General features: G+C 34.3%; 2 protein-coding genes across 3 annotated transcripts; both read right to left on the bottom strand.

Annotated features, from left to right (window-relative positions):
* Positions 1-3,216: 3,216 nt before the first annotated feature.
* On the bottom strand, positions 3,217-7,081 carry LOC112800372 (uncharacterized). 2 transcript variants are annotated; one of them, XM_025842609.3, is made up of 8 exons: positions 6,589-7,081; positions 6,175-6,263; positions 5,952-6,027; positions 5,567-5,616; positions 5,140-5,475; positions 4,598-4,639; positions 4,365-4,479; positions 3,217-3,560 (listed from the first exon to the last, which is right to left on the bottom strand). In XM_025842609.3, exons 1-8 carry the CDS (start codon positions 6,722-6,724, stop codon positions 3,496-3,498), a joined length of 909 nt encoding a protein of 302 aa, XP_025698394.1. In that variant the 5' UTR covers positions 6,725-7,081; the 3' UTR covers positions 3,217-3,495. The 2 variants fall into 2 exon arrangements, with proteins under 2 accessions (XP_025698394.1, XP_025698393.1); XM_025842608.3 differs by lacking the exon at positions 3,217-3,560 and having other exon boundaries at positions 4,253-4,479.
* A 1,226-nt stretch (positions 7,082-8,307) lies between these two features.
* Positions 8,308-10,102, bottom strand: LOC112800371 (acyltransferase-like). The gene is made up of 2 exons (XM_025842607.3): positions 9,453-10,102; positions 8,308-9,133 (listed from the first exon to the last, which is right to left on the bottom strand). The coding sequence occupies exons 1-2, from the start codon at positions 10,032-10,034 to the stop codon at positions 8,495-8,497; spliced, it is 1,221 nt and encodes a 406-aa protein (XP_025698392.1). The 5' UTR covers positions 10,035-10,102; the 3' UTR covers positions 8,308-8,494.
* Positions 10,103-13,044: the final 2,942 nt, after the last annotated feature.

Genomic DNA, 13,044 nt, shown 5'->3' with positions numbered 1-13,044 from the left:
GCAGAGAGAGGGACACAAATCAGGTCGAGAGTTTTTTGAAATTGGACCCAAAATTTTCTGCCAGTATATAAATTGGACCCAAAATTTTTTGCCAATACACAAATTAGACCCAAAATTTTCTGTCAGTACACAAATCGAACCGAGAGTTTTCAGTACCTCTAATCGAACGGTCCGATTTATCTTATACAATCCTCCTGATAAAACACCATATACCTTCATAATTCTACTATACACCAACCTTCTCTCCATATTAATTCTCTATATTAAAATTAAAAAGTTCTATTCATTGTTCACAAATAAATTGTAAAGAAACAAAAGAAACCGAGATAAATATATTCTTTCTTTCCTATTCTTTTTCTCTCGGGTGAAGAGAACAAAAAAGTGTGGCATAAGTGGTCCTGGAATCACATGGGAAAGTGTATAATCATACATTTGGCTCAATGTGAATGGCTCAATGCTAAGTAGGAAGAAAATATCAGTGTAGCAGCCATGTAAGTTATTGTTGCTCAAACAATGATGTTATTTGTTTGAACAACATGATTATTCTAATGACTAAATTTCTAAGTCCAAAACGACAAGACGTTGTTCTCCACCCGCCTGGAGCAAGCTGTCTGCTAGCAATTTTCTCTTTCTCTCCCTCCATTGGAGGGATATGGGGACACAAGCTTACCATTCTTAATGAGAAAGTGATGGGTGCATATGTACATTTCCTAAAGCTCCAACACAATCATCTAAATTGTGTTACCAACAGCAACTTAACACCGTTATTATACTAATTGTTTATTGGAACATATACTATTTTATTGTAACACGAAATGATGCCTAAAATTATGTGCTATAATACAAACCAAAGGTACTTTGAACTCACAAAAGTCAAAACAAAGTTATGTTATTTAGAAGCATTTTTAAGTCAAAATCTGATGTGATCTAAGTTTCCTAATGATTAATAATGGTAAGAATGCAAGATATTGTAAAATATTCATGAATGAGGTAATTCCAATTCCATTGGTGTTGGACCTCACAAAGAAAGATGCTTCTTTTATCTCTGCCTTTCCATAATCCATACGTGTCCACCTCACGCTTCATCTTCATTGCATGAAAATATTCTCCTATTTCACTGTCCCCCCCCCCCCCCCCCAAAAAAAAATAATAATAATAATAAGCCTTTTCATTCTTTTTCACTTTTCTTATATTATTATTATTATTATTATTATTATTATTATTATTATTATTATTATTATTATTATTATTATTATTATTATTATTATTTGTTACTATATATCAATCACAATAACAACCCCATTCTCATTCCTCTGTTCTACTTCAAAAAACAGAACAGCACTGTCTCTGTTTCTCTGTTTTCTTCTTCTTCTTCGGTTTCGGTTTCTGTTCAGCCATGGCACTGTCACGTGCCATGCTCGTGTTATCTATGTCCATAATTCTGGTGGCAACAATGTCCACAGCGCAACAAGCTCCGTCACCTTCACCTTCAGCTTCACCCAAGAGCTCACCATCAACACCAAAAACACCATCGCCAGCTTCACCAATGGCCCCCACCACCACCCCTCCACCACCTGCCGCATCTCCGGTCTCACCACCGGTTTCACCGCCCCCACCAATGTCAAGCCCAAGTCCAACTTCCTCAAGCCCAACCCCAAGCCCATCTTCCACGACGTCAACACCTCCTTCAGGCTCTGCTCCTTCCCCTGCTTCATCACCAGCCATGGACTCTCCACCATCTCCCACGCCGTCATCGTCACAGTCACCGTCACCGTCACCGTCACCATCCACCGGAGCGCCTCCGAAGTCCCCAAGCTCAAACGCGTTTGTTCATGGAAGCAGCTTCAGCTTGGTGATGGTAGCAGCATTGTTGGGTGGTGGTGCAGTGCTTCTTGGTTGAAGAGAAAGGATGGTGTGTACTTGGTTGTAGCTTCTTCCTTCTCTCTCTCTCTAGTTTTACACTCGTTCCTTTTAGCTTCTTGTTTCATAGATTTGGTGTATGATTTTTGAGTGCTTCATTGTTGATTTGTTTGGGAGGATGAGCATCTATTTACATAACAGACATGTGTGTGTATTTATGTTACTTGTCACATTGTAGCATTTTGTAGCTCACTGAATAAGAGAGATCTCATTATTTCTATTTATGTTTTCTAATCTCTAATATTATTCACACTTGAGAACACAAAACATAAGTCTTTTGAGTCAAGTCAATGGCATGACATTCACATATACCTAGTAATTAGTGTGTAGTTGGAAGTTAAATAATGATGAATGTTGTTAACTGAAGCCTTTTTGTTGGTGTGTAAATACAAAAGAGATAAGAGAGTAATGGGATAGGTGCAATTGGTGGTGGTGGTGGGGAATGAGAGATGCAGAAAAAAGGTTAGGTGGTAGTAGAGATAGCTGTTTAAGAGAGCAACATGTTATGCTTTTGGAATTTTGTGAGTGCTCAACATAATGGAATTCCAAGAATAACAAGAGCCTCATAATTGATGCGGCTTTCTTTGTGGTTAAAAAAAAAATGTTACTTGATCCAACTTATATACAAAAGAGATCAGATTAAACTAGGGTTCAGATAGTCTAAACTAAAGGGTATCCAAGGAAAATGATTTTAGAAGACACGATTTTCTGATGAATCTAATTCCCTCTTTTGATATTGATCGTCGTTTAATTATATTATAGCTTTGATAGAAGACCTTTATCTGCCTGTATAGCTGTCTCTACATGAATTTAGTCACATTCATATTATTATTATTATCTCACACACCTTAGAGGAGTGAGTGTTGATTGATTTACAATCCGAATATGTGGCCATTATATTTTGTTGAATACAATACAAATACAAACTCTTGACACAGTCAACACCATATAATGAGGGGAGCATTAGAGAAGGACACGCTGTCCTTGGCACCCTAATCATTCCTCATACTTCACTTTTTTGACACAATGAAATCAAAGCATTTAGACTTTTACTTGTTCTTCTGAAACAACTAACCCCCCCACAAAAAAAACCACAAAAAAAGGAACTAATTCTAGCTGTAGCCATATAAATGGTCCTTCGTGCCATAAAGCTGAAGAATTTATTCATTTCTGATCAAAATACAAAGGGAGAATTTGGCAACCAACAAAATAAAAAGGGGAGAGAATTTAGTACCACACCAAATAAAGCATTAGATTCACGCTGACTTGTGGGCATAAAACTTATGTGTACCAATGTGAGTGCAAACTTATCAAGCACTAGCATTTTCTCCTTTTGCCTTTCATTATTAGTTACTTACAAAAGGGATCAACGATCAGCACTATAAAAATTAATTTTCTACAATTATTGATGGAATGTTCCACATCACATACACAATTAAAAAGAAAAGATAAGGTAGATGTCCATTACTAATTAGGCATCATAGATATTGCATACCACGTCGTAATAAGACTTGTTATTGAGTATAGTAATACACGAACCAGTTCCTACATTTGGTAAGCGTGGACCATTTTATTTTACTTTTGGTTCTCTCCCTTTTTTCTCTTATTGTTTTCTCCTTTGGACTTGGGTATGTTACAATCTGCAAACACAAGTATGAAAATATTACATAACCTAATTATCAGAATAGATCTCTATTTTTATGAAAATTTTACGTAACCTAATTATATGATTTTATAAAGTATTGATTCTTTTTTTCACGAAGATATGTTAATTTCTTTTATCGTTAATTAAAATCTCGTGTCGAGCCTAGACAAAAGGTCACCTTACTTAATCATTTAAAAAAAAAAACGCAAATGGCAACAAAATCTGAAATTGTCAATGAGTTATAGATCAAATAGCATAATCTTTCCATACTCACCTAAGAGGTTGTGGGTTTGAATTTCTTTATTTTCTGGTAAAAAAACAAAAAAAAAAAACAAAATCTGAAATTTTCAAAATAGAACAATAGTTCCCCTAGTCTATGTTGGGCCTAAGCTCACTAATAAACCTGAAATAAAATAAAATAAAAACAGAGACATATGCGGCCGAGTTAGAGTAACCAGTAGTCCAGTACCGATCCTTCTTAAATTTTCTAAATATGTTTTTGCTGAGCCATTTGTTCACTTTTCTTGGGAGGGGATATAATATGCTGTCATGAAAATTCCTTAAATATGTAGCATCTTATGGTGATCCAATTTAAAATGTGATATTTTTTTTCGGGCTTATAATCTATCCACTAATTCATTTCGCAACTCTTTCAAAAGTAAAAAAAAAAAAAAGGATACCAAAAAAAAAAAGAAACCGTAAATGTGTATCACGGTAAGTTATTCTCAACGTACTCTTTTTCTTTGTTTTCTTCTGCACTCAAAACAATTAGTACATGGCAACTCATTTCTAATTCTACCTGCAGAATTTGCTTCAAGTTTGCTTGGTGGTACTTTCAGGTCCTCCACTAGTATCTGTCGAAGCTTCTCATTTTCCTCCACAAGTTCTTCAATGATTCTTTGGTGTTTCAAGACCTAAATCCATAAAATAAAATAAAACAAAGTCAAAACAAATGAAATGGTTAAATGACCGGTTAGCTGTTGATAATCTAACTATGGTCGTTGACACCAATTACAAAGAACGAAAAATTACCATCTGAAGTACATTGTTCTCCGACCGCAGGCGTCCAGCCCCCTATAACAAAGAGAAAGAACACGAGAAAAAGTTTAAAGGTGTGATTATTGTAGAGAAGGGACAAGACTTCCAATAACAGCATAATTGGAAGGTAAGTATGTACTAAACTACCAAAGATATCTCAAAAGTGCATATAAAGAAACACTATCTAAGCTTCATTTATTGCTCTAAAACATGGAAGCAAGAATGGCATGTGTAGTTTAATCCAACAGATGACAGGGCAAGGGGCATAAAACATAAATAGGTTGATGCTACTCATTCTCCTCACTATCATATCTTTCCAGATGCACTGTATCAAGAGACAAGATTCTGTTACTCAAGCCGATCTAGGGGGCTGGGTGTGTCAATGCAGTGTTAATAAAAATTTAATAAGTGGGGGGAGGCATTGATCATTTGATCCACAATTAGCATTCCCAAGTTTGGAAAAAAGAAGAAAGTTTTATCAAATGCAAGAAAAGGCATATAACACCTAATGGTAACATATGGAAATGAGTGCATACCGATTCATCAAGTCCTCCTTCCTCCCCATTTAGCAATGGATTTTGCAGAAAGTTGCTAATAACCTTCTCGGTTCGGCTGCCAACTTTGGGGTCAATTGCATTTCCTTTAATGTTAGTACTTTCAAAAGCCGACCCAATTTGCATAGATTGGGACCCTGCAAGACCCTGAGTAACTTGATCTGCTGGTTTACCTGCCAGCTGCATCATGCTTGGTGGTGAAATTTGGTTTTTATTGACCATGTTTATACCACTTTGAAAGGACGCTGAAAATGCACCCGGATTGAAGGGTAAATTGGGAACAATTCCAAGCTTCATCATCATCTTTGTCATTGCTACCTAGCAAATTAAGACTGCAAACATTATAGATATAATACATAATGGACAAAATACAGAACAACACTTTTGAGATGACAGAAATTTTACGTACCATAACACAAGATTGAATTTGATTCAACACCCCTGGTTTCACAGCAACGCCTGCCATAACAAATAGGTACAAACTCAACAATGAATTGAAGAATAAGTATAAAACATGGAAAGTCTCTGTCAAGTAACATTAACAAGAAGAATCCATTTTGGCCTGGAATAAACATATGATAGCTAAGTTTCATTGAAGCTCAATACTTGCGTCTAGCCTTGCATTCTAAAGCATCTCGAGGCAATTCATAACAAAGTATTCTGCTCCCTCATTTTCATTCTTAGTGTACCATGGATATGAACGTACAAGTTAGCATTGAAGTTTATTTGCTATATCGATTTTCTCATGCTATGTCAATATTTTGCAGCTGAAATACTTAACACATATGGCATACCAGCTCCAAAACCATGGCCAAAACCAACTCCACATCCAACACCGACTTCAATATTCTTAGCTCCCAACTTCTTCAACTGTGTAAATATGAGAAAGGAATATTTGATGAGAGAAGCAGGTCAATTTAAACTCCTTGCTCCCCCACCATCAAGAGAGAAAAGAAACATAAGTAAGATCAAAATAAGAATGAAACTTTAAACATGAAATGGCGAATTTTGACTTACAGAGGTATTAACATGCCTGGTAACACCCGAGAATGCATCAGTTGCACCTCTGGTTGCACTCATCACTTGATTCAACATTGGTATTGCAGCTACACCAAACAATAGTAATAATAAAACTCTCTAGTAACATTTCTCAATGCATTAGGCCTTTATCAAGTAAGAACATAAATGTGAAACTGCTACTAGTACTTGACTCACTGAACCTTAAAAAATCAAAACAAATACGAATAGCATAAGAGTGCTACTACTACATTCCACATTAGAGAGTAGGGGAATTAAAATAATAATAAAAGATACATGGTTTATTGGGAGAAGAGTGAGTAGGGTTTTGGTCATTCTTGGGTTTGAAGAAGCGTCCCAAGTCCATGATGTACAATGTGAATGCGATTCTTTGAAGAAGGAGGAGGAGGTTACCTAGATTTAAAGGGCGACCAACGCCGATTCCTACTCCACATCCGATTCCAAAACCGGTGAACACTTGACCCACCTTCAAAGTAAACGGATTCTCTAATCTAAACCCTTCTTCTTCTCCACCGCTTCTGCTATCCATTCCTACAGAAGCTAAACCCTTTTCTTTTCTTTCTCTGCTTTCTGTCAAAATCTTTCTTCAGAATTTTCCCTCCGCATCATCGGAGGTGTGAAATTACCGGGGGGCCCTTCCTAATACGCATGAAATGCCAGCCGAACTAACATAACTGACATCAGAGGTTTGTATCTCAAGTTCTGAACTGAACGTCAAACTTGGTAGGAAACGCAGCACCCGAATTTCTCCGTTAACTTTATCAAAACTGAACCTAGCCCATACTGGCCCACTATACTTTACTAAATAGTCACCACATTCAGCTGCATACCATATATTCATAGAATCATATACGCAGACAAAGTATGTCTGGTAAAAATTCAGATTAATAGGTTTGGGTGATCATCTTATTATTATTAATTATTAATTTTATATAAAGATAATTATATATAAATTTTTACTAAAATATAATTATATTATGAAAATAAATATTTATGATGTTATTAAGCAGGTACATACACGCAATATATAAATATTAAAATAAAAAAATATAAATTAAAATAAATTCAAAAATTTCTAAATCTATTTCCAATGTCAAGCTTTTAGTTCATTTATTTAGATGATTATATGACAAAATTGACTATAATGACTATGTATAGTAATACATGATTTTTAAAGAATAACTTGACTATAATGACTATAATCTACTATAATGATTGAATGTTAGTATAAAAAAGAATAACTTGTCTTTAATATTCATTTTTAAAGAATATTGCATTTTCTATTTTTCTATAGCACGTACTAGCATTGGCTAGAAAAAAATAGCCGCGTGTTCTAGGATAAAGGATCAGGAGTAGCAGAAATCATTCACAGGTTCTTTGGGTTCTCTAACGAATGAATTGGTGGTGAATTCTTTAATTGTTAATGACAATACCAAAAATGACTAGGATTAATTTACCTGCTTCAATTGTTAGTGAAATTTTATGTTCAGTTTACTTTTAATTTTTGGATTTTGTATGGTCTACTATTTGTGTTGAGCTGTTTATTTCAAAAAAAAAAAATAAGAAAAAAAAGTCACATTTAAACATTTTCAATATATTAACTACTTGTTCCGTCCGTTGGCTATAATTCGGCTCAGGTAAAACTATAAATCGGAATATAATTAAAACTAAATAAACACGTGATATTTCAGGAGTACGTGGAGAGTACGTACTTTGATTTCCTAACAGACTTATCCTATTAAATCAAACAACTACGTGCCAACCCAAATGGGCACAGGAATCTCTCTGCAAATCTCTCTGAAGAAGAGCACTAAAGAGCAGTTATCACCCACTCAATAACAGCTCCACAATATCAGACTCACTAAGTAATTCTATAAATACATCCACTCCCAATCTTAGGTACACAACACGATTCATTCTGAGTCATTTGATATTCATTTTATACTCTTACTAACTTGAGCGTTGGAGTCTCTTTGCAGGTCCCAACCTCCTCCGGTGTTCCTTGACGGCTGAAGTATAGCTCGGTGTGTACACTCTTAGGACAGAAAACTCCATACACACGGAAGAAGAAGTTATACCTCGGCTTAGATTACTAGACAGGAACACTACTAATAATAAAATCCTTTAAAATATGATTTCATAAATTACTATAAATCTCAAGAATTCTCAACGAGTAATTAGTGTTGCAAGGTATGAATGGACTAAACCGACTAAGCAAAGCCAGTCCTTGAAACTATAATAAAACAATAATAAAACAAACAAATAAATAACATCCTATAATCTAATTAAGCACTCTGCTTCAACGTGGAGGTGAGACTATAATCAGAGCAGATACATTCTCCTTCGGGTATGGCACTGCCAAAACATGTCCATCAGGAACCGAAGCAACCCAACAAGAAACATGGACAGCTGTATTCCCTTTGCAAAACGCTACCTCGTACAATCCAAATTCATTCCATGTTGTCGGTGTCATTTGAATACAATTTTTGAGGGCCAAACCCTGCATACTACTATGCCCCCTCTTTGATTTTGAGCAGCTTTCTACCCTTGTGACTTTAGATGATTCTTTCACCACAAAAGAAAATTTTGAACCCATTTTTATGTTGAGTTTTTGTTCTGCTTCTTCGATACAAAACATGGCTAGTTCCCTCAACCTTTCTTTGTTGAAATTTGCCTCATTTGAAGTGATCTTGAACACCATGCTTTGTATGCCATTTTTGCTTAGGGAGCGGCTAATTACATCACTAGCAAGAGCCTCATCAACATTCTTCTGACAAGGTTGGTAAAATATGGGCCTTTTGATTTCTCCATTTTTGGATAACATCTCATCGTGTATCTTTGCCCATTTCTTAAGGAAGTTGTCAACTACCAAAACTTCTGCCAATAGGAGGCTGCAGCTAATGCCAATTGAGTACCCTCCACATTCAAAATTGGTCACCTAAAAAACATCAAAAACAAAACAAAGAACAAAGAAACAATTCCACTCAAAATTTCATCATGTTCAACCACCTTGATTTCCATGATGTGTTTCCTTCTTCTTTATTAAATGATAAAGTTGATTCAATCCCAATATTCATACTGTACTACTTAAGAAACAATTTTTTGCCTATATATCTCTACTCATATGTTGTCTTAAATCAGAAATAGCAGCAGCTACGCACATGAAATTGTCTTCGTTTGGATAATAATTTAGTCAAACATATCAAATTATCTAATAGTTTTTCACGACAGTACTAATGTATGTACATCTAACTTGCCTGAACATAAACCAAGGGTGAGAACTCAGGATTCTGGTGATCAATTTCCTTCCAAAAGACAAGCTGAGTTTCACGGTTCTCCTCTTGGTTCTGCTCAAGAAAGCGCGCCAAGCTCAACGGGCAGCGCGCTTCCAAGAGGCGAATGCCGGAATCATTAGACACAATTTCCAGCCAAGTATTGTGATGATCGCTTCTTCTTTGGAGCCTGCCAGCGAGTAGAGGGTGGTCCAAGAGAGCCTTGGCAAGTGATTCAACAAACCAACCAGCCAAATTCCAACCGTTGTCCTCCTCATTGCATTGATTGTAGTATAGTACTACTTGGTAGCACCCTCCAATGGTCCTCGCATCGATACCATCATCATCCGCGAGGACTTGGAGAGCTAGCCGTGGCTCAGTCACCTTGAGAGGTGGCACGCTCATCACAGCTACCACCTGCGGCTGATTTATCAGGATGGCACTATTGTCATGCAGATCCATTTTCCTTTTCCCTTGGAAGTTGCAACCTTTGTTTGTATCGTAATAGATGGTTGGCATTGAGTTCATTGCTACGTAGGGCATGTATTTATAAGGACAATTGTTCATCTTGTATACATTATGGGTGAGATTTTGGGAAGGAGGTGGGGGTTGCAACAAAGAGGAATGACGTTATTTATTGCGCCACATTTTGTACCTTTAGTTTTTGTTACTAAATAACCTACAAAAATAATTTCATATTTAGAACATATATTATAAATATTTAAATAAATTTAATGAAAAAGTCTAAAGGCCAGCAACTTTTGTGTTTTGTGTCAAAAGAAAAATGAGTGATTTTCTACTATTAGATGTAATCTCACACCATTAAAAACACTATTGATAACCAATTGATAGTTACAAAACATTAAAAATTGATGCACCTAACATTCCTCAAATTTAATTAGACAGATTTGAGAGATTTATTATTAATAAATTGTGGACTTCAAAGTTAGGGTGCAACAATTTACTAATGCAATTTCTGACCAAAATATACTACTAAATCGCTATAATAGAATTTAGGGTATCAACTATAATATTATATGGCCAATAAATATTATTATTTTAGATCGATATTTAATCAATAATAATTTATATTTATATATAGAAAAATTTATACGTATAAAATATATAATTTATATTTATATTGATAAGAATTTATATATATGAATCAACACAATTTATACCTATATTTATTAAAATTTATATATATAAATTTATAAAATTTTTTGATAAAAAATAATTTAGTGTTTATATCGATCAAATACCGGCCAAAATTATTAAAAATTACTTATTCCCAAAATTTATGTATTAAGTATATAAATCTTAAAACCTTATACACAGTAACCATTTATATTTAACACAAAAAAAAAAAGGATAAAATTGTTACAAAAATTAGATTAAGACAATCCTGTATAAAGATTCTCTTCTAATTTATTAAGATAAAAAAATCCTAAATTATACAGATATCTATATCTTCTTCCTACTTGCTCCTATCTGAAACCCTCCCACCAACTACACACTACTGTTTTCAGGTTAGAGCTATCTTATTACTTACGAGATACGTTAGTATAATTTATTAACATTTTTTAATTCAAAGGTCACATAGGAGCGAGCAGACGATCACCAACATGTTTTAATTTGGAAGGTGGAGTTGAGAGCCAAACCACCAACAAATATCTTTAATTGCAATAAAAAATAAAAAAACAAAGAGAAAACGTGCTGAGGGATGTTGGCCGACTTGAGGTCAATTAGGCAAACTGCAAATTGATAGTTAGCAAAAGAATAGCTTAACAATTAGGAGAATGGTTACTTAAAAATAAATTAAATTATCCATATATTTATATATAAATATATTAATAATTAATTTTAATTATTAATTTTAATATACAAATAGTATTGTTTTAAGTTATATGTATGATGGTTAAGCTAAGGGTTAAGATAAGACACACGATTGGAGAAATTTGTTTTCTATATTTTGAAGGCGTATAAAGAGTTAGACCGTATCACATACTACGTTATATTATTGGAAAGTTATTAGGTGTATCAAAAATATTGGTATTTCAGTTGTTATAATTATTGATCTAATAAATTATAAAAAAAATATATATAATATATATTAATTAAAATTAATTATTAAAATAATTAAAACACCAATATTTTTAGATACACCTAATAACTTTCTTATATTATTAGATAATATTCTTAGTAACTGGTTTCAAAAGTATTGTGATGCTTGCAGCAAAAATGAAATAAAATAGAGGACACAGCACCACCGACAAATATTATGATAGTTAAACATAAAATAAATCAAATATAATCTAGTTATCAGAAATCATATGTATGAGCAATTTTCATAGTGTGAAGATACTAGATTCAATTTTCCACCATCATTATTTTGAAATTGTTTATTTAGAGCTGTAAAGAATCAGTAGTATTATTCGCTCCCACTTAATTGGAATATTAGAAATAAGAGATTAAATTGAAAAAGAATTTATATATTATTAAATTGTGTAATAAAAAATACAATATATAAGAATATATATAAGCGCTAAAAGAATTAAAGTAATAAAAATATATAATTCAATAATTAATATACAGATATTTTATATAAATATAAATAATAATAATTGATCTAAATTAATTTTAATTTATTCTATAACATCTTTTTTCAAATTCAACTAAGATATCAACAGTCTGATCCAGAGTTTTAACAGTGACGCGAGACGAACAACATCAATAAAGAGATGTTGTCGGACAAAATGACAATCAATCTCAATGTGTTTGGTGCATTCATGAAACACATCACTATGTGCAATCTGAATAGCATTGCGCAAAGCACAAAAGACATGGGTTGGGAATGACCGAGGAAAACCGAAATATGCAAGAAGCCAACGAATCGAATCGAGACAACCTCAACAATGGTGTCAACGAGAACACGATATTCAGCTTCTGTGCTTGATCCAGCAGTGAATGTTTGCTTCTTAGAATGCCAAGAAATGAGAGTGTCGCCAAGAAACAAACAATAACCAGTAGTAGAACGGCGATCAGTGGAATCACCAGCCAATCAGCATCTGAGTACGCCTGAAGGGACAAAATGAATTGACAGAAAAATAAAGGCCATGAAATAGGGTGTCTTTGATGTAGCGAAGAATGCGAAAAAACTGCTGCATAGTGAGTAGTACGAGGAGCTGACAAGAGCTGGCTAAGTACATGAACTGGATAGCCGATGTCTGATCAGGTGACAATCAACTAGACGAGACCTCCAACTAACTGTCGATAAAGAGTAGGATTATCCAAAACGGTGTCATCCACAAGGGTAAATCGAACATTAGGCTCAAGGGGAGTAGACTCAGTGCGACTATCTGTAATCCCGGTGCGAGCAAGAAGATATGAGGCATACTTAGCCTGAGAGAGATAGATGCCATCATCTGTGGATATGACTCCGAGACCAAGAAAATAACTGAGAGAATGATGATTGGATTTTTGACGGTTTAGAATTTTTCAAATGAAATCTCGTCGAAGTATAGTTTCTAAACCAACACAAATCCTTTCATACAAAAATTTGTTTGTCACAAGTACA

This window comes from Arachis hypogaea, chromosome 5 (genome assembly GCF_003086295.3).
Source record: "Arachis hypogaea cultivar Tifrunner chromosome 5, arahy.Tifrunner.gnm2.J5K5, whole genome shotgun sequence".
NCBI classification, from domain to species: domain Eukaryota; kingdom Viridiplantae; phylum Streptophyta; class Magnoliopsida; order Fabales; family Fabaceae; genus Arachis; species Arachis hypogaea.
This window is presented reverse-complemented; position numbering and strand designations above follow the sequence as displayed.

What these genes read in the sequence shown, in the direction of transcription:
- LOC112800372 (XM_025842608.3), bottom strand. Translation starts at nt 6,724, where the DNA reads ATGGATAGCAGAAGCGGTGGAGAAGAAGAAGGGTTTAGATTAGAGAAT. An exon ending in TGGTCGCCCTTTAAATCTAG is followed by an intron (nt 6,264 to 6,588) that starts GTAACCTCCTCC and finishes TGTTTGGTGTAG; the next exon opens with CTGCAATACCAATGTTGAAT. An exon ending in AAATTCAATCTTGTGTTATG is followed by an intron (nt 5,476 to 5,566) that starts GTACGTAAAATT and finishes TTAATTTGCTAG; the next exon opens with GTAGCAATGACAAAGATGAT.
- LOC112800371 (XM_025842607.3), bottom strand. Translation starts at nt 10,034, where the DNA reads ATGAACAATTGTCCTTATAAATACATGCCCTACGTAGCAATGAACTCA. An exon ending in CACCCTTGGTTTATGTTCAG is followed by an intron (nt 9,134 to 9,452) that starts GCAAGTTAGATG and finishes GATGTTTTTTAG; the next exon opens with GTGACCAATTTTGAATGTGG.